At 57.7% G+C, this 21,322-nt stretch overlaps 1 protein-coding gene across 1 annotated transcript; it reads right to left on the bottom strand.

The window, feature by feature from the left end:
* Positions 1-5,616: 5,616 nt before the first annotated feature.
* PVALEF (parvalbumin like EF-hand containing) lies at positions 5,617-8,153 on the bottom strand. Its single transcript, XM_055579592.1, is given in 6 exon segments — positions 5,617-5,663; positions 6,732-6,802; positions 6,804-6,842; positions 7,120-7,237; positions 7,240-7,254; positions 8,039-8,153. Coding segments are annotated over 6 exon segments (405 nt in total).
* Between the last annotated feature and the right edge of the window lie 13,169 nt (positions 8,154-21,322).

Genomic DNA, 21,322 nt, shown 5'->3' with positions numbered 1-21,322 from the left:
GCTTTGTTCGTAGTGATGCTTTCTAAGGCCCACTTGACTTCACATTCCAGGGTGTCTGGCTCTAGGTGAGTGATCACACCATCATGATTATCTGGGTCATGAAGCTCTTTTATGTACAGTTCTTCTGTGCATTCTTGCCACCTCTTCTTAATACCTTCTGCTTCTGTTAGGTCCATACCATTTCTGTCCTTAATCGAGCCCATCTTTGCATGAAATGTTCGCTTAGTATCTGTAATTTTCTTGACGAAATCTCTAGTCTTTCCCATTCTGTTGTTTTCCTCTATTTCTTTGCATTGATCGCTGAGGAAGCCTTTCTTATCTCTCCTTGCTATTCTTTGGAACTCTGCATTCAGATGCTTATATCTTTCCTTTTCTCCTTTGCTTTTCGCTTCTCTTCTTTTCACAGCTATTTGTAAGGCCTCCTCAGACAGCCATTTTGCTTTTTTGCATTTCTTTTCCATGGGGATGGTCTTAATCCCTGTCTCCTGTACAATGTCATGAACCTGAACCTCCATCCATAGTTCATCAGGCACTGTATCAGATCTAGTCCCTTAAATCTATTTCTCACTTCCACTGTATAATCACAAGGGATTTGATTTAGGTCATACCTGAATGGTCTAGTGGTTTTCCCCACTTTCTTCAATTTAAGTCTGAATTTGGCAATAAGGAGTTCATGATCTGAGCCACAGTCAGCTCCCAGTCTTGTTTTTGCTGACTGTATAGAGCTTCTCCATCTTTGGCTGCAAAGAATATAATCAATCTGATTATATTCTTCTATTAGGTTGGTGTAAAAGTAATTGCGGTTTTACATTGTTGAACGTTGCTGTTTGATATTGGAATACATTCTTAAATAAATGTAGTTATGTTATATATCATTTTAATGCACATTTCTCGCTTTTTTTTTTGGCTAATGACATTACTTGCTATTTATTTTATATTTATTTTAGACTAGGGAAATGGTGTTAGCAAATTTGAGCAATTTTCTTATTTGAGTTCAAAATGGGTTGTAAAGCAGCAGAGACTACTTGCAACATCAACAATGCGTTTGGCCCAGGAACTCCTAACAAACGCACAGTGCAGTAGTGGTTCAAGACGTTTTGCAAAGGAGATGAGAGCCTTGAAGCTGAGGCGTGCAGGGGCTGGCCCTCAGAAGTTGACAGTGACCAGCTGAGAGGTTATAGGAGCTGATCCTTTTACAGCTACATGAGAAGTTGCAGAAGAACTCAATGTCAACCATTCTCTGGTCATTCAGCATTTGAAGCAAACTGGAAAGGTGAAAGCTGGATAAGTGGGTGCCTCATGAGCTGACCACAAATCAAAAAAATCATTGTTTGGAAATGTCATCTTCTTTTCCTCTACCCAACAACAATGAACCATTTCATGATCAGATTGTGACGTGCGACAAAAAATGGATTTGATGACAACCGGTGATGACCAGCTCAGTGGTTGGACTGAGAAGAAGCTCTAAAGCACTTCCAAAAACAGTCATGGTCAATGTTTAGTGGCTTGTGGCCCATCTTATCCACTCCAGCTTTTTGAATCTTGGTGAAACCATTACATCTGAGAAGTATGCTCAGCAAATTGATGAGATGCCTGAAAACTGCATGCCTGCAGCTGGCATTGCTCAACAGAAAGGGCCCAGTGCTGCACAACAACGCTCGACTGCATGTCACAAAACCAGCGCTTCAAAAGTTGAACGAATTGGGCTACAAAGTTTTGCCTCATCCACCATATTCACCTGATCCCTCACCAACCAACTACCACTTCTTCAAGGGTCTTGACAACTTTTTGCAGGGAGAATGCTTTCACAACCAACAGAAGGCAGAAAATGCTTTGTAAAAGTTCGTCGAATCTGAAGCACCAATTTTTATGCCATGGGAATAAACAAACTTATTTCTCGTTGGCAGAAATGTGTTGATTGTAATGGTTCCTATTTTGATTAATAAAGATTTGTTTGAGCCTAGTTATAATTTAAAATTCATGGTCTGAAACCACAATTACATTGTACCAACCTAATATTATTCAAGCTCTTCACTTTACTTTTATTCAAGTTTTTGTTGTCGCCCATAATAATTTGCTCCTGACATTAACTGGTTTGGGCCTTTGTGTCATCCAGGGTCTCTGTCCTGCCTGTAACCTGCCCATTGGCCTTGTGGTGGCATCCCACACATCCCAGCTGGTGAAAACGTGTCCCTGGGAGGCTACAATGGTGCGGGTGGGGTAGGGGGGCCTGCCTTGCTGGGACTGTTCCACCTGCTCAGGTGTGCCTCAAAGGAGGGGGACTGAGATGCCATTCCTGTTCCCTGGGTAGGGATAGTGGGCTGGGTGGCGCTATACCCTGGGTGGAGGGTCATCTCTTAGGCCTCAGCCTCCAAAGAAAAATCTCTTTGGCTTTCTAGCTCCTCTGGTTAATTCATTGTGCTTTATCCTTACTGATTCCTTTCCTACTTGCTCTATCAGTTCCTAAGAGAGGAATGCGAAACTTTCCAACAGTGATTTTGCATCACCTCTTTTTCATATTAGTTGGTCCATTTTTGCTTTATGTGTTCGGAGGCTATGTTAGTAGGTGCATACAAATTTAGAGCAGTGTATCTTCCTGGTGAGGTGTTGACCCTTTATCTTTTCAAACCGTCCCTCTTTGCCTAGCAGTGCATCTTGCCTTAAAGTATCCTTTGTCTGACGGTAGCAGCCACATCAACTTTCTCTACATGGCATTTGCATGTTGTATCTTTGCGATTTTTTTTTTAAGCCTTTCTGTGACCTTCTAGTTAAGCATAGCATGAAACCAGCCACAGACAACATGCAGACGAATGAGTGTGGTCAGGTGTGGTCTGCATTGACCTGAATTTGGACCTCAGTTCAGGGGAATTACTTTTGCTGTAGTAGCAGTTAGGATAGGGACTGGGCTGGCTGAGGCTGGGCTCGTCTCTGTGAGGGCTGACCTGGTTCCCCTGTCCTCACCCCTCACTCCTAGCCCCATAGGACCCACAAGCAAAGACCCTCTTCTCTAGTAGATATTGAAGACCCAGGAGACCACTGGACGCCCTCCTCAGCCACTCAGCCTCTCCCGCACTGTTGTTCAGTCGCTCAGTCGTGTCCGACTCTACGACTGCATGAACAGCAGCATGCCAGGCTTCCCTATCCTGCACCATCCCCGGAGTTTGCTCAGACTCATTTCCATTGAATCAGTGATGCCATCATCTCATCCTCTGTTGTCCCCTTCTCCTCCTGCCCTCAATGTTTCCCAGAATCAGGGTCTTTTCCAATGAGTCGGCTCTTCACATCAGGTAGCCAAAGTACTGGAGCCTCAGCTTTAGCATCAGTCCTTCCAATGAATATTCAGGGTTGATTTCCTTTGGGATTGACTGGTTTGATCTCCTTGTTGTCCAAGGGACTCTCAAGAGTCTTCTGCAGCACCACAGTTTGAAAGCATCAATTCTTTGGTGCTCAGCCTTCTTTATGGTCTGACTCTCACATCGATACATGACTACTGGGAAAATCATAGCTTTGACTACACAGGCCTTTGTTGGCAAAGTGATGGCCCTGCTTTTTAATGCGTTGTGTAGGTTTGTCATAGCTTTTCTTCCAAGGAGCAAGCGTCTTAAATCAGCTTCAAAACTTGGCAGGGACCCTGTGCCAGTGTTAGGCTCGCTTCTTGGACTTTCCTTTCTGGAATCTCAGAACCCATGATGCTTTGCTTGTGCATAATAAACAATATATAAGCAAGTGATGTGTTATATTAGGGGCTTCCCAGCTGTCACCAATGCAGGAGATGCAGGTTCGATCCCTGGGTTGGGAAGATCCCCTGGAGAAGGGCATGGCAATCCACAGCAGTATTCACGCCTGGAGAATCCCATGGACAGAGGGGCCTGCTGGGTTATGGTCCGCAGGGTGGCAAAGAGTCAGACAGGACGGAAGCAACTGACACGTGTGCACGTGGTATATTAGGAGATGGGAGCGCTATGGAGAGAAGAGCAAGAAGAATGTGGGATGCTGGGCAAGAGAGTGGAATGTGGGACAGGGTAGGGTTGGCCTCTTTGAGATGCAACATTTGAGGAAAACATAGGAGATGAGGGAGTTAGTCATGCAGATGCCTAGGGAAGCATGGTACAGCCACGCAAAGGCTCTTGGGCAGCGTGGTTCCTGTCTGGGGAGCAGTGGGGAGGCCAGTGTGTCTGTAGTGAGGGTGGGAGGGTCTGAAGTCAGGGAGCATGTGGGCATCCCAAGGATTTGGTTCAACTGCATGACAGGGGAGCCTCTGGAAAGTTCCAAGAGAGTGACAGGTCTGACTGTATTTTAAAAGAACTTCTCTGGCTGCTATGTTGAGAGCCCATTGTTGGAGGGTGGAGGCGGGGAGGGCAGTTGGGAGCCCAAGGTGGTCATCTAGGCAAGAGCTGGTGGTGGCCTGGATGGTGCGGAAGTGGGGCTCTGGATGCGTGTGGAGGGCAGAGGCAGCTGGGTTGCCTTACAGGCGGGTGTTAAAGGGGAGGAGCTAGGATGATGGCTCTTTGGCTCACGGGCTGCCGCTCCTGCAATAGCCCACCTCGGGGGCTCCCGAGGGCAGTGCCTTCGCCCTGCGGTGACCCAGCCACCTGTGGTCCCTCCACCCTAGGGGGCCTGGAGTCCCATGGTGGCTGTGAGGAGAGAACCCACCCACACCCCCGTGGACACAGGGGCTGAGATGGGGGCCCAGCGCTGTCCCAGCCACCAGCCCCAGGATGAAGTGGGGAGCACACTCACACCCTCTCTACACGGTGACCACAGGGCTTCCTGCCTGAAAGCCAAGGAATGACATGGTTCTAACAGATGGGAAGACCAAGGGTGGGGCTTCGGGAGGAGGCTGGGAGCTCAGCCTTGGGTAGGTGCAGTCTGAGACACCTCCATCCCACGAGACAGGGCATCATGTAGCCAGAGTAGATGCAGGGGTCTGGAGTACTGGAGAGAGATGCTGAAACTGCAAGATGGGAGCCTGCCAGGTGGGCGGGTGTGGGTGGAGCAGTGGTTGGGGCAGGCCAGGTGGGGTGGGGGGACTCCTCCAGGAGGAAGGGCTTGGGGAGAAGGGAGGAGGTCTCATGGGGAGGAGGAGGAAGCAGAGATCTGAGCCCTGGACTTGTCCAGAGGGCAGGGCTGATGCTGTCCCCTCACTGTGGACTCCAGGTGGCCTTGGACCCAGCCTGGTGAGCAACCTGTGCAGAGCCCAGGGGAGCCTGGGGCCAGGGGTATGCGGGGATGGGTGGCACGGGTCTGGGCCCAGAAAGCACTGAGCTGGGAGGGCTGATCCATCTGGAAGGGATTGGGCCTGGAGGAGGGGCCACCGTCCAAGGGTGTAGGAACAAGAAGGGGCAAAGGCTGGATGCACCACCCCTCAGCCTCCCATTTTCACTCCTGTACCCCCCGTGCCACCCGCTCCCTACCTGCCACCCAGAGACCCATGACCCCACCCTAGCTGATGCTGCACACCCCCGACAAATACATGAGCTTCAGTTCATTCCATGCTGTTTTTCTTCCATTTTCCTGGCCCAAGCTGTGTCCACCGCCATGGCCTTCTCCACAGGGCCTCTCGAATCCCATGATGCTGCTTGGGGGACACTCAGCTGACCGGAGCTGAGTGTGGCGCTACGTCTTCTTTGGATTTTTCTCCTTTTTGATCAATTCAGGAAATTCTAGAGCAGGAGACAGATTTTCTAGTAAATAACCCCCTGGCTGTACCTCTCCAAGGCCTGCAGGCCCCACGGGAAGCCTCCTTTATGATGGGAGACCCCACGGTGCAGGAGACCCCTGCATCCTGTATTCCCGAGTCCTGGGTGTGGAGCAGGAAGGACTTGGCTGCCCGAGTGCCCCTCACTGCTGCCACGTGCCCTGTGTCCAGCCTGCTTGGTGGTGATGTGTTCGCCCACCCTGGGTCTTACGATGGACCCTCCCCTCACAGCCTCAGAACAGGGGCTCCTATGACCATCCCACCTTCAGTGGGGAAACTGAGGCCTAGAGAGGCTGGGAGGCTTGTCCTAAATGGACCCCTTGGCCAGACTGCCCCTCGGTTAAGCCTCGTGACCACCTACAGGTCAAGTTTTGCTGGCATTTGGGGGCAGAAAGTGGAGGCTGGGGGTGGTGGGGACGGGCACCACCCCCAGTCTGTCCGGGGCTCTGGCCCGTGCTTGCCTGTTCCCAGGGTCATCCTCCAGGCTTGGGGTCAACATCTGGGGAGGATGGGTGGGCAGCAGGATGATGCAGATCCCCAGAGCAGCCATGGGGAGCTCCAGAGAAGGCCTGCAAGCCCCACGAATGCCATTCCTCCTGGGCAACCTCCTTCCTTCTGCACCCACCTCTGCAGCTTCTCAGGTCCTGGTCCCTGCTTCAAATCTCTGCACATCTCAGGAACCGCACCCCCCCATCTTCTGTGTCCCCTTGACCTTCCCCAAAGCCAGCTTGGGCCATCCCTCCTCTGCTCAGAAACTTGCAGCAGCTCCCCTGGACCCAGTGAAATGCCTCAGCCTACTCAGCATCCCCCAGACTCAGCTTCTCCATCAGTGAATTGGGGATGATGGTGACCACCACAGGTGGCTGCAGCTTCGGGGGGTAGGGTCCATGCCTGGCAGTGGGGAACCTGGTCAGCTCTGCGCCAAAATGGGCACTGGACGTGGAGCTAACTGCCTGAGTGTGAGTGATGGAGGGGTGGGGGGGCAGGAAGGTACTGAGAGGTACTCCTTCCCCTATCATCTCTGCTGCCCCACCTTCAAAGTCAATCCTCCCATCCCCATCTGTGTCGGCCCCCTGGATCACAGCCTCAGCCTCCTCGTCCATCAGTGCTGGGTCCCCTGCTGGGGATGGTGGACAGGGTGTACCTAGGGTCAGGGGTGGGCTCAGGTCAGAACTGAGGGGGCATCTGGCTGTTGCCCAATGGCTTATGAGGTGCTCCCCACTTTACAGTGGGGATACTGAGGCCCAGCTTCAGAGGGGTCTCTGGGCCTTGGCCGAGTGCTGTTTCTGGCCTGGCCCCATCTCCCACAAGGCCTGCTGGAGCCCCAGGGGGGTACCAGGTCTTCTGGAGTGGGCATGGTAGCCATAGGCTGGGAAGGGCCCCAGGGTTCAGGACCCCCTGTAGCTGGCTCTGACTGTTACTTTATCTCATTTCACTCAATGAAGCTGCTCTGGTCCTTGTCCAGGGTCTGGAAGGCCTTGCGGATGACGCTGTCCAGCTGCCCTGAGGCCTGGAACTTCTGCAAGTACTGGAAGAACTGATGTATCTGAAGGAGCCTGGGAATGGATGGGTGTGTCAGCCAGCAGGGCCTGGGCTCAGAGGGAGACTCCTGCCCTGGGGCGCGGCCCGCAGTTCCTGTGCCCTACCCCAGCCCAGGGGCTCCTATGTCCACAGGGGGCAGGGTAGTCCGAGACAGGTAGTACCTTGGTGCCTCACGTCCAAGGACAGCAGAAAGACAGGGGGCTCAGACTGACAGACACTTTACAGAAAGCCAGGCGGGGTCAGCTGTCCTAGTACCTGGGGTCCCAGCCTTGCAGAGGCCCCCGTGCCCAGGCCTTGAGAAAGACGTGTCTGAGCCCTGCCTCTTGGTAGCTAGCCACCTTGAGGTGTTACACCTCTACACGGAAGAAGAGACTGAGGCTCCAAGACATTTAATGATGCATGCGAGGTCCTTTGCTCTGCTCCCAAGAGGTGGGGGTGGCGCTGTCTGACCCCTAGGAGCTGCTGGGTAACTTCCTCCATCCTTCAAGGCTCATCTCAAAGCTGCCCGCTCTGGGAAGCCTTCCTGGTTACCTGAAGCACCAGCTCCTCCTGCAGGACTCAGGGCCCAGGGCCTTGGTCTCTCTCTCTCTCCAGGCCCCAGACCAGTGGGCCCTGGTCATCCTGGCTGGACAGGAACTGCCAGCTGGGAGGCGTGCTGTGTGCAGGACGGTCTCAAGCTGGTTCTGGACTGAGTGAGACCCAGACGGGCTCCAGGAGGATGGCCCCGCCCCACTCTCAGGTGCTCAGGAGGGCGGTGCATCTGCCCTGAGGGTGTGTGTGCAGGGCATGGTTCCGCACTTCCGGGAGAGTCAGGCGGGAGCCCCTGGGTTAGGCTAGGACTCCGGCTGGGCATGTGGGTCTGGACACAGGCCGAGGGCTGGCAGGCGGGGACCAGGCCGTCCTGTGCCCCCATAGTCGCAGCTTGTGACCCACAGTGCTCTTGGGTTGCTGTCCCCAGGGCGGGTTGGTTCTGGGGCTTGTAGCAGAGCAGCTATTTCAGAGGCTCCTTGGCCCTCTCCAAAGTTGGTGGAGCCTTCTGGAATCTGCTTCTGCCACCAAGAGAGGCAACTCCTTGACCTTTAGGGTGAAAGCCAGTCGGGCAGTGGCTGGAAGAGACTTTCTCCCAGTAGAGAAGCCCCGGGCCAAAGGTTGCAAAGTTGCTGCGGCAGGGGGCAGGGAGGGCTGAATGCAGCCCAGGGCTGTGTCCTACTTCCTGACCCTGGGCATGGCCCTCCCCAGCTGCTTTGGGCCTCAAGCTCCTCATCTGTGACATGGGGAGACCCCTGCCCACCTCTGCCCCTTTGCAGGGTCCTGCAAGGAGCCAGGAGGGAAGGAGATGGTAGGGAAAGGGTGTCGGACCCTGTGGGGGGCCTGGAGCTAGGTCCTCCATGTGTCACTCATAATGGTCAGTTCTTACCACCAGTCTGGGAGGTGGGGCAGGGGCGGTCAGCTGGGATCAGGGGCAGGCCGGGGCCTTAGAGACAGGACAGACACTGCCAGCCTGCATCCTGAGCTGTGGCCCCGATTCTCCCCTCTACCCTGGAATCTTGGGGTCCATCCTGGAGGGAAGGGATGCCCTGCCTGGGGCCAGTGTCACCCTCTTCTGGAGGTGGGACTGGGCTGAATTCCAGGCCAGGTCTGGCCAAGCCTGCGGTTAACATCCTGACTGCTGAGTGCTGTGGGAGCCCTGGGCGGGGCTGTTAACCGCCGTCCTCCCACCCCATTGCCATCTGGGGCATCTCCACACCCTGCCCTGAAGGCAGGGGAGCCTGGGATCAGAGCTGGGGACGGCAGGGGCCACGGGGCTGCGGTTAGTGTATTTATAGTGCCTGGTCCATGGCCTGGGATGGAGTCTCACTTGGCACGCCTAGTCAGGCCGGGGAGTGGACTGGGGAGGGGGCTACAAGGCACCACACAGAGCCAGACCTGCAACCCCTACCCAGTCTCCTGGGGTGCTCCCAGTGCCTGCAAGAACCCTGCCCTCCTCCTCCTTCCCCCTGAAAAGGCCTTCCACCCTCTCCTCCCACCTCACTGCCCTCCACAGCCAAAGCTGGCTGTAGCTGGAAGGCCTAGCCAAGCGCCCCCAGACCCCTACATATCCCCAGTATTGCTGCATTCTGGATGCCCCCTCCAAGGCGGGCAGCGCCCTCCCCTGACCCCAGACCACCCTGGACCGCCCAGGGGCCTGGCCTTCTTGGGGCTGAGGTCTGAATCTAGCACCTGAGAGTGATCACAAATTCAGATGTTGAGTGATAAAGGCCTCATGGGTGTGGGGGAGGTGAGCAGGGGTGGTGGAGGCAGTGGGGCCCACTGGGATGGGCATGGGGCCCAGAACTGGCTTGGTGGGCCTGCCAGAGTTGGCAGGTCTGGGGGTTTTGGAGTCTCTGTTCTGCCAGGCCCTTCCTCCAGTCAGCACCGGGAGCCCTGTGAGGTGGTCTCAGTCTCCCACTGCTGACCCCACCTCACAGCCATGCTCTCAGAGACCCACATAGGCACGTGTGTGCACACGTGTGCCCACCCCTGTAGATCCAGTTGCCTCAGGGCTACCTCTCTCTTTTCTCCTCCTTTTCCTGCCCACCCCCCAGACCTCCTGGGGTCCCCTAGCACCCATGACCTCCCCTCATCCTGCAGAAGACCAGGGCTCAAGCTCCCAGAGTGCAGCTTGGGCAGCTCCAGCCCAGCCGGGCACCCACACCTCCCCTCCCCGGGCAGGGGTCACCTCCACCTGGCTTCCCTTGAGGGCTCTGGGGAGGCGGGTCGGGCTGGGGGTGCTGAGGGGCTCCGGGGGGCTCCAGCTTTTATACCTGCAGTCACTTGGCCTGTTTACTGCTTGGGGCTGCAGCTGTCCCCCGTCCCTCCCGGGCACTCCAGCTTGGCACTGACTACCCCCAGGGGCTCGCTGGCACGGTACACCCTTACCGGGCTGGGCAGACTGACCATCAGAGGCTGACCATCAGCAGTGCGTGGCCTCTCTGAGCCCAGGATGAGCAAGTGGACTTCCTGTCTGTCCCAAGAGGTTCCACCCTGCCTGCTGGCCTCATGGGGGTGGGAGGGGGTGGTGGTCCAGGAGATGACCCAGGCTGGCCAACGTGTCCAAGGCGGCAGCAGAAGGCTGGACCATTGACCTCCTCCGGCGAGAAGCCAGGCCGGGCAGCTGTCCTTTGCCTCTGGGTCACTGCAGGGGGCTGGGGAGCCATGCCAGGGTTGGCCTTCAAGGCGAGGGGAGGAGAGGGAGGTCTCTGTCAGGGAGGATGGCTCCGGCAGGCACAGGGAACAGAGCTGTGTGACCCCAGGCAGGGCTGGCCTCTCTCCCTGGGTAGGGACCTCCCAGGGCGGTCCCCAGGGTGAGGACAAGGGTGAGAGAAGGAGGCATTGCCGAGAGCCCCTCTGGCCATGGCCTGCTTTCTCTGCTGCAGGATTTCACAGAGCGGTGCCCCTAGTGGCGCAGACGTCTGTGCAGACTCTGCAACCCCTCATCACCAGCTGTCCTCTGCGGGGGTCTCTACCCCCGTCATTTTACATGGCGCTCATATAGCTCAGTGATCTGCTTTCCCTGCACAAAAGCTCATCACGTATCGCCGGACTCTGCTATGATGTAAGGCCAGCAAGCTGCGGATGCTCTAGAACTTCCTTGACTGACCACCTGCTGCTGCTGAATCTGGAACAGGTCCTAGTGCTTCTCTTCCTTTCTTTTTTGGCCACACTGCAGGGCATGTGGGCTCTTAGTTCCCCAACCAGGGATGGAACCCCTGCCCCCTGCAACGGAAGCAGAACCTTAAACCACTGGGTCGTCAAGGAAGTCGCAGGTCCCAGTACTTCTGTCATCAGAGACACCATGGGAGACCAGAGTGGGAGGACCAGGATGAACGATGGAAGTTTCCACAGTCCTGCCACGTTCTTCTCCGGAAGGGTTACCCTGAAGCTTCCCAGCCTAGCCTGGATGCCTGACATGCTCTGGTCCTGCAGGAGGCGTCATGGACATCGCTCGATGTGTCTGTCCATCAAGTGGAATGTTATTTGCATGAAAACAATGAGGCACCGGCACACAACCACACAGATGAGCCTGGACAGCCCCACGCCGAATGGAAAGGGCCAGTCGCGAAAGGTCACGTAGTCTGTGATGCCGATTGTACACGATGTCCAGAAGAGGTAAACCCCCAGAGACAGAGGGCAGCCTGATGGTTGTGGCGGGGGTGGGGGCCTCACTGGGAAATGGGGACTCACTGTGTAATGGGTACAGGGTTTATTTTGGAATCGTGAAATGTTCTGGAACTAGAGAGCAGTGGTGGCAGTATCATGAATGCGCTAAACACCACGGAATTGTTCACGTTAAAATGGCTTCTCTTATACTGTCTGAGCACTCCCTCCGCGGCATCTTCCGGAAGCCCCTGTCCTTGCCCACCCCTGCCCAGGCCACAAGATGAGGGGTGGGGAGCGGGTGGGCGGGCTCCTGCAAAGCACCAGCCGGAGCTGACAGATGGCCAGTCGCCCAGGCAGCCCCTCCCATTTCATTTCTGTCGGGCCGCCCCCCTACCCTCCGCCCCCTCCTGAAGCCCTGGCCCCAGCTTACTGGCCTCACTCTGGGCTGAGCTGGATCTGAAGGGGCCACAGGGTCCAGCTCTGGGGACACCGCTGTCCCCTGTGCCCAGGCTCTGCAGGCACTGCCCCCTTGGGAGGCTCTGGGCACTCAGGCCTTTGTGGGGTTGACACTGCCTACCCGCCATCACCGGGCTGGCCTGCCTGGAACAAATTGGCAGGAGGGGGATGGCCTGCTCTGGGCCCCTCCTGCTTAACCTGGAAACCCCTGCAGAAACCTGCAGCGGGGTCCTGCCCGTGACGTGTTAGACCCAGAAGAATTAGCTCTTCTCTTCCAGGGACCCGTTTTTACATAAGCACAAAGCTCTTTCAAGGCACAGCCTCCTCAGGGCCTGGTGTCTGCCCCCCGCCCCAGCCACCGGCTGGCTGGGAACACCAGGCAACATCTCCCACTTCCGGGGGGCGGGGCAGGGTACCCTTGGCAGCTGCACTTGCCTTCTGAGGGCTCTTTGGCAAATGCTGGAACCCCGCTTACCCCCACTTCGCAGAGCACAGCTGCGGTAGGCGGGCTTGCAGGAGATAGGTTCTCCCGAGGCTGGGGCCTATCCCTGGGCAAGTGTGGGTGGGGGCCGGCCTTTCCCCTTGGCAGCTGCACCCCTCCCGGTACACAGAGGTGGAGGTGAGGACCAGTGATTACTACAAAGGACATCTGCTTCCCGGCCCCACCCCAGGCAGGAGTCACATCCCTGTGCATCAGGAAGGGGTGGGCCAAGGGAGCCTCCTAGCAGGGTGAGGTCTTGGCAGGTAGGGGTGCCTCTGGGGCCCTGTACTTCAGTGCCCAGCATGTGGTTTTGAGAGCTGAATCTAAGGCGACCTTTCATGCAGAGATGCTGGTTCAAGTTATTGTTATAGGAAGGACTCAAGAGGTGCTGGCTGTCCCCATGGCCCTGCCCCTGTGTCCTTTACCACAAAACGTATGTCTGTGTCCTAATCCCAGGACTTTGAATGGGGACTTGTTTGGAAACAGGGTCTTTGCCAACATGACCCTTAAGACGAGGTCACACTAGGTGAGGAGGGGCCCTGATCCAGCAACTGGGTCCTTATAAGAAGAGCGACACAGAGGAGAGGGGAGGGCCATGTGGCGATGGAGGGATAGAGGCAGAGGTTGCAATGGTGTGGCCACGGGTCAAGGAGAACCTGAAGCCACCAGGAGCTGGGAGAGGCAGGAAGGGCCCATCCCTGGACCTTTGGAGGGAGACTAGTCCTGCTCACACCTCAGTTTTAGACTTCTGCCTTCAAGACTGAGAGAGCATCCATTTCAGTTGTTTGAAGCCCCGCCCCAGCAGCCCCTTCTTTCCCAGGGACCCTCTCATGGGACCCTGCTTCTGGCCTGTCTCCACCTGCTGTTGGCCCCCACCCCAGCCCCTCTCCAATCTGATCCCCTCCCCAAGCCTCAGGTGAGGACCTGAGTAGGATGCAGCCTGGAGCCCGGAGGGACACAAAGGCAGCTGCATCCCCTAAGCTGGCCAGGTGCCCAACAGGGCTGTGGTTTTTTTTTTTTTTTTTCTTTTTTATGGCTGTGTTGGGTCTTTGTTGCTACATGGGCTTTTCTCTAGTTGTGGCGAGTGGGGGCTACTCTCTAGCTGCAGTGCACAGGCTTCTCACGGCAGTGGCTTCTCTGCTTGCAGAGCGTGGGCTCTAGGTGCACGGGCTGCAGTAGCTACGGCTCCCGGGCTCTGGAGGACAGGCTCAGTAGTTTTGTGGTATGCACAGGCTTAGTTGCTCTGCAGCATGTGGGATCTTCCTGGATCAGGGATCAAACCCGTGTCTCCTGCATTGGCAGGCAGAGTCTACCACTGAGCCACCAGGGAAGCCTGGATTTTATTTTTTTAAGATCTGTTTATTTTATTTTTTGGCTGTGGTGGGTCTTTGTTGCTGCAGGCTGGTTTTCGCTAGTTGCCGTGAGTGGGGGCTGCTCTTCATTGCATCATGCAGGCCTCTCATTGTGGCCACTTCTCTCGTTGCAGAGCAATGGGCTCTAGGTGCTTGGGCTTCAGTAGTTGCAGCCCATGGGCTCTAGGGCGCAGGCTCAGTAATCGTGGCATGCACAGGCTTAGTTGCTTGGCAGCATGTGGGATCCTCCCAGACCAGGGAGCAAAATGGTGTCCCCTGCATTGCAGGGCAGATTCCTAACCACTGGGCCGCCAGGGAAGCCCCCGGGCTGTGGATTTAAGGGATGTCAGGCTGACAGGTGAGCAGTCCTGAGCTTCCCTGGCCTCAGGCTCCAGATGGCTCAGTAGTTTCTACTCCTGCCTTGATTCAAATGTGGGATATGTTGCTCATCATGGATTTTTCTCAATAATTTTGATTCTCTAAGATATTGCATAATACGCAGTATGTGGGATCTTCCTGGACCACGGATGGAACCCATGTCTCCTGTCTCTAAGATATTGCAAAAATAACAGTTACCTCAATGGCCAAGTTTGTTTTTTAACAGCTTTGCTGCTGCTGCTGCTGCTGCTGCTAAATCGCTTCAGTCGTGTCCGACTCTGTGCGACCCCATAGACGGCAGCCCACCAGGCTCCCCCGTCCCTGGGATTCTCCAGGCAAGAACACTGGAGTGGGTTGCCATTTCCTTCTCCAATGCATGAAAGTGAAAACTGAAAGTGAAGTCTCTCAGTCGTGTCCAACTCTTAGCGACCCCATGGACTGCAGCTTACCAAGCTCCTCCGTCCATGGAATTTTCCAGGCAAGAGTACTGGAGTGGGGTGCCATTGCCTTCTCCGTTTTAGCAGCTTTATTGAGATATAATTCACGTGCTGTGAAGTTGACCATTTTAGAGCCTACATATCAGTGTTTTCTAGTCCCAGGTTGTGCAACCATCACCTCTATAAAATCCCAGAACATTTTCAACACCCCCAAAGAGGCCCTATACTCCCATTTTCTCGTCCTCTGGACCTCTGACAAGAGTCAGTCCTCTTTCTGTCTCCATAGGTTTGAGCAGGCTAGGTCTTTCCTATATGTGGACTCCTGTGGGTTTTGCCCTTTTGCTGCTTTCACTGAGCACTGTTTCTAAGGTTTATCCATGCTGTAGTGCATGTCAGCACTCCATCCCTTTAAGTTTTTATTTATTTATGTTTGGCTGTGCTGCATCTTTGTTGCTGTGCAGGCTTTTTCTCCAGTTGCAGTGAGCGGGGCTGCCCTCTGGCTGAAGTGTGCAGGCTTCCCATTGCAGCAGCTTCTTGGTGCAGAACACAGGCTCCAGGTGCATGGGCTTCAGCAGCTGCAGCTCCTGGGCTCTAGAGCGCAGGCTCAGTAGCTGTGGTGCACGGGTGTCGCTGCACCGCGGTATGTGGGATCTCTCCGGACCAGGGATGGACCCCTGTCTTCTGCTTTATCAGGTGGATTTTTTTTTTTTTTTTGGCCACTGAGCTACCAGGGAAGCCCCTGCTTCACTCCTTTTCACTGATTCCAACACTGCCCTGTATGGACCCACCACGTGTTGTGTATCCATCTGGTGATGGATGTTGTTAAAAGTTTTCGGTGTCCTGTGGTGCCTCCCTCACTCCCCTGATGCCCTAGTCTGGTGCCTGTGCCGTTCCTGACACGGGAGGCCTCTCCCCTCTGTCCCAGGGCCTCTTGGACATTCTCTGGGCCCAGACCCCCTGGGGGGCAGCTCTTTCTAGGGAAGGTGCCCTTCCCCTACTATACCCGGCTTGTCCTTGACCCCATATTGTCTTCCCTGAGGCTCCTGCCCAAGGCCTCTGTCTCCACGGGCCCAGGTGCCCCAGGTCCATGAGAGAGAAGCAGCAGCCCCGCCAGCCTGGCCTTGAGGGTGGAGGTGCCTGAGGCAGTGGTCTCTTGGTGTGGGGTGCCTGGCCCCCGGTCAGGTGGCAGAGGGCTCCGGGGCTCCTCGCTTCCCTAGGCGGGCGACCACATCTTCAGGGACCTCTCTCAAGGGAATCCTGAGGCAGGCTGGCCACTGGGCACTCTGTGAGCCCTCACGCCTGTGCTCCCTGGCCCCAGCACTGGACAAGCCAGGCTCTCAGTGAGGGGGACTTTGCCCCTGGGGCTCGAGTTTCTACCCTCTCTGTCTTTTCTCAGAGACGTGTGTGTGTGCACGCATGCGCCTGTGCTGGGGACAGGCCCTCAGGTCCTGAGGCTGAGGAGAGAGCCCCATGCACTGAGCTGCTTACCTCTGCCCTGCCCAGGGCCCAGCACCCCATCCTGTCCATTAGACCTTGTCATGCCAGCGGAGGGTCAGGCTCATGGCTGGCCTGGAGGCCTTGGCCTCAGGGGACCCTGCAAGCACAGCAGTTCTGTCCCAACCCCGGGAAGAGCACAGATAAGCCCTCTCCACTAAGTTCCAGCCCCAGTCTTCCAGCACCCTCGCTGGTTGTCAGTGAGGGCTGGTGGCCAGCCACACACTGGAATCACTGGTCAGAGGACTGGACTAATGGTAGGGGGTTCAGGGCATCCCTGGTTCGATAGCCACCATGTCGTGGAAACAGCAGGGCTCCTGGTTCGGGCAGGGGAAGGTGTCCCTCGGGTCAAATGCAGTGACAGGGCTGGGCCTGCAGCCCTGGTGGCCTTGTCCTGCCCTACCTGGACCCCGGAGTACATCTGCAACCCTAATGCCCCTGGGGTCTGGCCTTCTGTGTGCCCGTGTGTGCACACACGTGTGTGTTCACACGTCAGCCTGTCACAGAGGTTTGCACAGAGGGTCTTCTGACCCTGGTCACTGAGGCTGGCTGTGAGAACATGAATAGGGTCAACTTAGGGCCACTGGATTTTTCCCCTGCTTGTCCCCAGAGAGTCCCCCGGCTGCATCGGGGTCCAGGTATCTGGGGCGCCTTCCTGGTGGGCAGAGACAAGGCCCGTGGTATGCGAGTGGGCAGTGTTGGGCTTTCCTCCTGGGTGGGGAGGGGAGACCTCCACCGGGGATCTAGCCCCCTCAACACTGCACACTCCTAGATCACAGCCCTCAGCCGTCCTTGCCCCCCAGCCCGCCTGGGTCCCTGCCTCTCCCACTGGCCACCTCGGAGAGGAGCTCCTTCCACCTCAATTGCGGCCTGTAGGGCAAAGTTGCTTAGAGTAGTGGCCACACCATCAGGGCCAGTAAGATGCCTCATGCTCCTCCACAGGCCTGAGGGGCCTGGGACCGCCCATGGCAGCGGACCCCACAAGTCTGAGAGGAAAGAAGGTCCCATCCTTTGCCCAAGGGGGAACTGTCTACACAACAAGCCCCCTTAGGGTAAGAAGAATGTGTCCTGGCACCCTCTCCTGAGGGCTGACCCTCACCATCCTTTCTCTCCCTGCCCACCCCTGTGCCATTGATCCTTGCTCTCCCCAAAGCCTTCCGGGCCCCCACACCCAGTGTCCTCCAGCTGCGTGTCAACCAAGCGGCTTTGCTCATCTGGCCAGAGAATGAATGGATGGATGTAGACTGAGTGACCCAAGTTACATAAAACTCAAATCCCAGCTACACTGTAACTCTCTCCGCTCCCAGGGCGTGGGGAGGGGCCGGTCCCCAGCCCCCTGGGCTCTCAGCCCGCCGGCCTTCCCGCAGCCGCCGCAGCCGCGCAAGATGGCGCGGCAGGGCGCGCGGCCGGCGGGGAGGGGACTGTTCCTCGGTGCCCGGCGCCGCCGCGCCCGCCCGAAACGCCCGGCGCTGTTCCCTCCCGGGCGGGGGCGGCGGCTCCTTCTCCACGGTTGTCGCAGAGTGGCACAGGCGCGGGCGGTTTGTGCAAAAATAGCACCCCCACCCCCCACCCCGCCGGCGCGGGCGCCGCCCAGAGGGCGCGGAGCAGGACCGGAGCTGCCTCGGAAACCGGCGTGTGCAGGCCGCGTGCCAGCCCCCGACCCACGCGTGCCGGGGCCCGCACCTCCCGGCCACCCCGCGCGCGCTTTCGTATTGCTCCTGCGTGCACCGTGCCCCCGCCTTCCCGCTCCTCCTCCCCACGCCTCTTTGCCCACCCCCGTGCTTCCAGGTGGCCCCCTCCCGAGTCTCCGTCCCGCCCCACTCCCCAGCACCTTTGGCCTCCACGGACCCCTTCCCCATTATCCGTGCCCCCGAGCCTTTGGGTCTCCCATCCCGCGTCACTGAGCCCCCCTCAGGCTTCAGTATACCCCTCCCCGCGTTTCTGTGCACCTTCCGCCTCCCAGCGCCCCTCAGCCTCCGTGCCCCCCCATCCTCCGTGCCACCCCTGCGTCTCCGGATTTCCCATTCTGCATCTGTGTCCCCCCGTGCCTTTGTCCCCCCCGCATTTCCATGCCCCCTCAGCCTTCGGGTCCCCCCTGCGCGCGTCTCCGTGCCCCCCCCCAGCTCGATAGGGAACCCCCCCCCCCCCCCGACCCCGCGCGCGCGCTCCCGCCGGTGTTTTCGGACTGCACCGGCCGGGGGAGGCGCCTCGTCTGTCGCCGCCGCCCGCACCCGCACCCGCACCCCGCCAGCCCCGCGGCTGCGGCTGTGGGTGCTGAGCGGGCGCCGCGGCCAAGGCGCGCTCGCACCTGCGGCGGCCGCTCGGGTGATGGCGCGGTGCGGGCCTCGGCGTCCCTGAGCTGAACGCAGGCGCCAGTCGGGGGATGCCAAGCCGCGCTGCTGGCTTTGGCCATGTCGTCGTCCTTCTTCAACCCCAGCTTCGCCTTCAGCTCGCACTTCGACCCTGGTGAGTCCCTGGCCGCGCCCCTTGCCAGCCCTCTGCCCTCTGCGGCTGCCCCTAACCTGCCTAACTGCGGACATTGATGCTTCCTGAGCCGCTGGTTTTCTATTTTGCATGAAAATTAACCCTTCCTCTCTCTGAGAGGAGCTGCAGACAGAACTACTTTCCCTCAGGAACCCCTGGAGGCCCGGAGGTGGGCAGGCCTAGGGGTTGGCACCTGCTTGTGGCCTCCAGCAGCCGGGGTGGGCAGTGGGGGCACTGCTGTCCCCATGGAAGCTTCGATCTCGTGTATCTGGGGCAGGAGGGGCCCGTGTTGGGCCAGGTGTCCAGGGGAGGAGGTAGCCAGGACTAAGGGCTCCAGGGAGGGTGAGAGTGTTGCTGCCCCAGGCCCATGGACCCCCTTGCTGGGACTAGCATGGGCAGGCTCCTCCCTAGCTGGGAGTGCGTTCTGGAGAGCCCTGCCAGGCCACCCAGCCGCCTGCATGGGGAGCTGGGAGCCGTAGTCGACCCACGGAGCACAGTCTCAGAAGAGATGGGCCTCAGTGGATGCCCAGGCCCTCGGGGACAGGGATGAGGCCGAGGTGGCGCTGTCAAAGCTGGCTGCAGGGGACAGGGGCCAGGGCTCTTCCCCCCTTCCCCCAGGCTGGCGGCCCTGGCAGCCTGTTTACCCATGGCCGCCTGACATCCTGGCAGCAGTGGGCCACCATGGTGGGCAGTGGGGCCGGGGGCAGCTGAAGGCCTGCCTCTGTCGCCAGAAGGTGGTAGACTTTCTTCCCTCTGCCTTCATAGGCCCCACCACCCACCCCTCCTTGGCCCTAGTGGGAGATAAGCCCCTGCCCTGGAACTGTGGCCTAAGGGCCCAGAGTCCCACCCACTTGTCACTGGGGCTCTGGCACAGGCTAATCCAGCCAAAACAAAGCCGGATGAGCACATGATGGGCTCTCCTGGGTCTCCCTCCCTGGAGTAGGGCCCAGTTTGTGCAGTGATGCACAGGGTCCCCTGGGTCCGGCCCCATCTGAAGGCATTTGCTCTTGGGGAGGGGAGCAGACGGCAGGTTTCTCTACTGGACTGAGGATGTGGGTGTCCCTGGCTCAGAAATAACTTCCCAAGGCGACTCCCAGAGCTTGAAGGAACATGGAGTCCCAGTGGATGGCCCCGAACCTGGCAGTGGCAGCCCTGCTGGACTCTGAGGGCAGGGGGTTGGAGGTGGGGGTGGAGGTGGCCCTCCTGAGCAGTCAGTCCCAGGCCCAGACAGCCTTTTGGGACAGGTATCCAGGTGGCTCCGGGGCCAGTGTTCCAGGCAGCGTGGGTCCAGCCTTGGAACCATAGGCAGGGTGGGGGTGTGTGTGCCAGGACTGACCCAGGGATGGGGGACACCCTCCCCACGCCCTGCCTCTTGCACTCTTTGTAGGGCCCAGACCTGCCCTGCGTGGGTTCAGTACCCTCTCCCCACCAAACACACACTCGGGTGTGTCCCAGCATGAGACCCTTCCCCCATCTTAGGGAAACAACTAGGCTTGTTCCTTTTGCAAATGTTTCTGTTAACAGCTGTGATCAGTGTAATTATAATGTGTCAGTTTAAGGACTTAGCAGGGGAAAAAGTTGTCAGGAGGAAAGGGAGGTCTGCTCTTTTCAGGTGGAATGGAGGGGAGAGCCCTGCCCCACTGTGGGAGGGGCCCCCTGGATGGTAGAGGTGCATTACCTGCCAGGGTGCAGAACTCCAGGGCTCCATGCTGGCCCCATGTGGGCATTGGGAAGGAGGAGAGGTGGGGTCCTCTGCCCTCCTGCTAAATGCCTAGCATTCAGAGCCCAGCTCCCACCCCTTGGAGTCCCCCTGCTTACCCTTGCCTTCTCGAGTCTCAGTTTTCTCATCTGTAAAAAGGGATAGCAGCGCCTACACCAGGCTCGGTTAGGGGTAAGCACCCGATGAAAACCTGACCCTCCATGAACATTGGCTGCTCTTTTGGAGGGGGTGGTGTATGGAGACAAGGCCACAGTGGCATGTGGCTTTCCTTCTGTCCCCAAAGTGGGGAGAGATGGTTTTTTTTTGAGGTTGATTCCTGTCTAAATGGGGACCCTCCTTGGGATCCACCAAACTCAGAGGGCAGGGGACAGTCATGTTTGTGGCTATCTCAGAGTTTGTTTCTGTGGTCGATCTGGGGGGACAGAGGGACCGGCCTGGGCTGAGGGTCCTCAGAGTGTCTCCAGGCCAGGTCTGTTGCCTACTGACAGCTCTGTGTCCGTCATGGATGCTCTGGTAGTCTCCATGGAGGTGGTGACGACGGTGGCAGTTATGTAGAGAGTGACGGGGGCTGCGTTTGAGGCTCCGGCTCTCGGCACGTACTTGATTGCAGTATGGGTGCTGGGGGGCCTTATTTAAACTCAGCTCCTGCCTGGGCCACCATCACTTATCAGAGATGGTCAGGGCAGGCCACTGGAGGGGGCCAGGCCCGAGCATGTTCTTCTGGGACCACAGGCTGGCACAGGCCGGCATCTGGAAGGGCTTCCTCTTCTGGGGTTCAGCTCTTCCCACGATGTGGGTGACTTTGGGGGATTTCTGGGCAGTCACAGATCTCTGACCTCAGTGCTGTGTGGCCTTGGGCCAGTCACTCAACCTCTCTGAGACTCAGCTCCACATAGGTGAAACCTCACTCTGAGGAGACTGGGTGGGTGGGATATGGAAGCCAAGAACTGAGGGGTGAGGAGGGTGTCATGTGGGAGCCAGGAGCACCTGGGCGGAGCTGGTGGGGGAGGTGTGGCCTTGAGGGGGCGGGGCTTGCCTCTCACTGGCGCTCTCTGAGGCAAAGGGCCACCCTTTTTTCTCACCTTCTCAAGCCCTGGGGGGACTGGGTGCAGCCCAGGCCCTCAGCAGGTGCCTGGCAGG

Source organism: Bubalus kerabau, chromosome 4, assembly GCF_029407905.1.
Source record: "Bubalus kerabau isolate K-KA32 ecotype Philippines breed swamp buffalo chromosome 4, PCC_UOA_SB_1v2, whole genome shotgun sequence".
Taxonomy (NCBI): domain Eukaryota; kingdom Metazoa; phylum Chordata; class Mammalia; order Artiodactyla; family Bovidae; genus Bubalus; species Bubalus kerabau.
The sequence above is the reverse complement of the archived record's forward strand: the minus strand, read 5'-3'. Positions and strand labels throughout refer to the sequence as shown.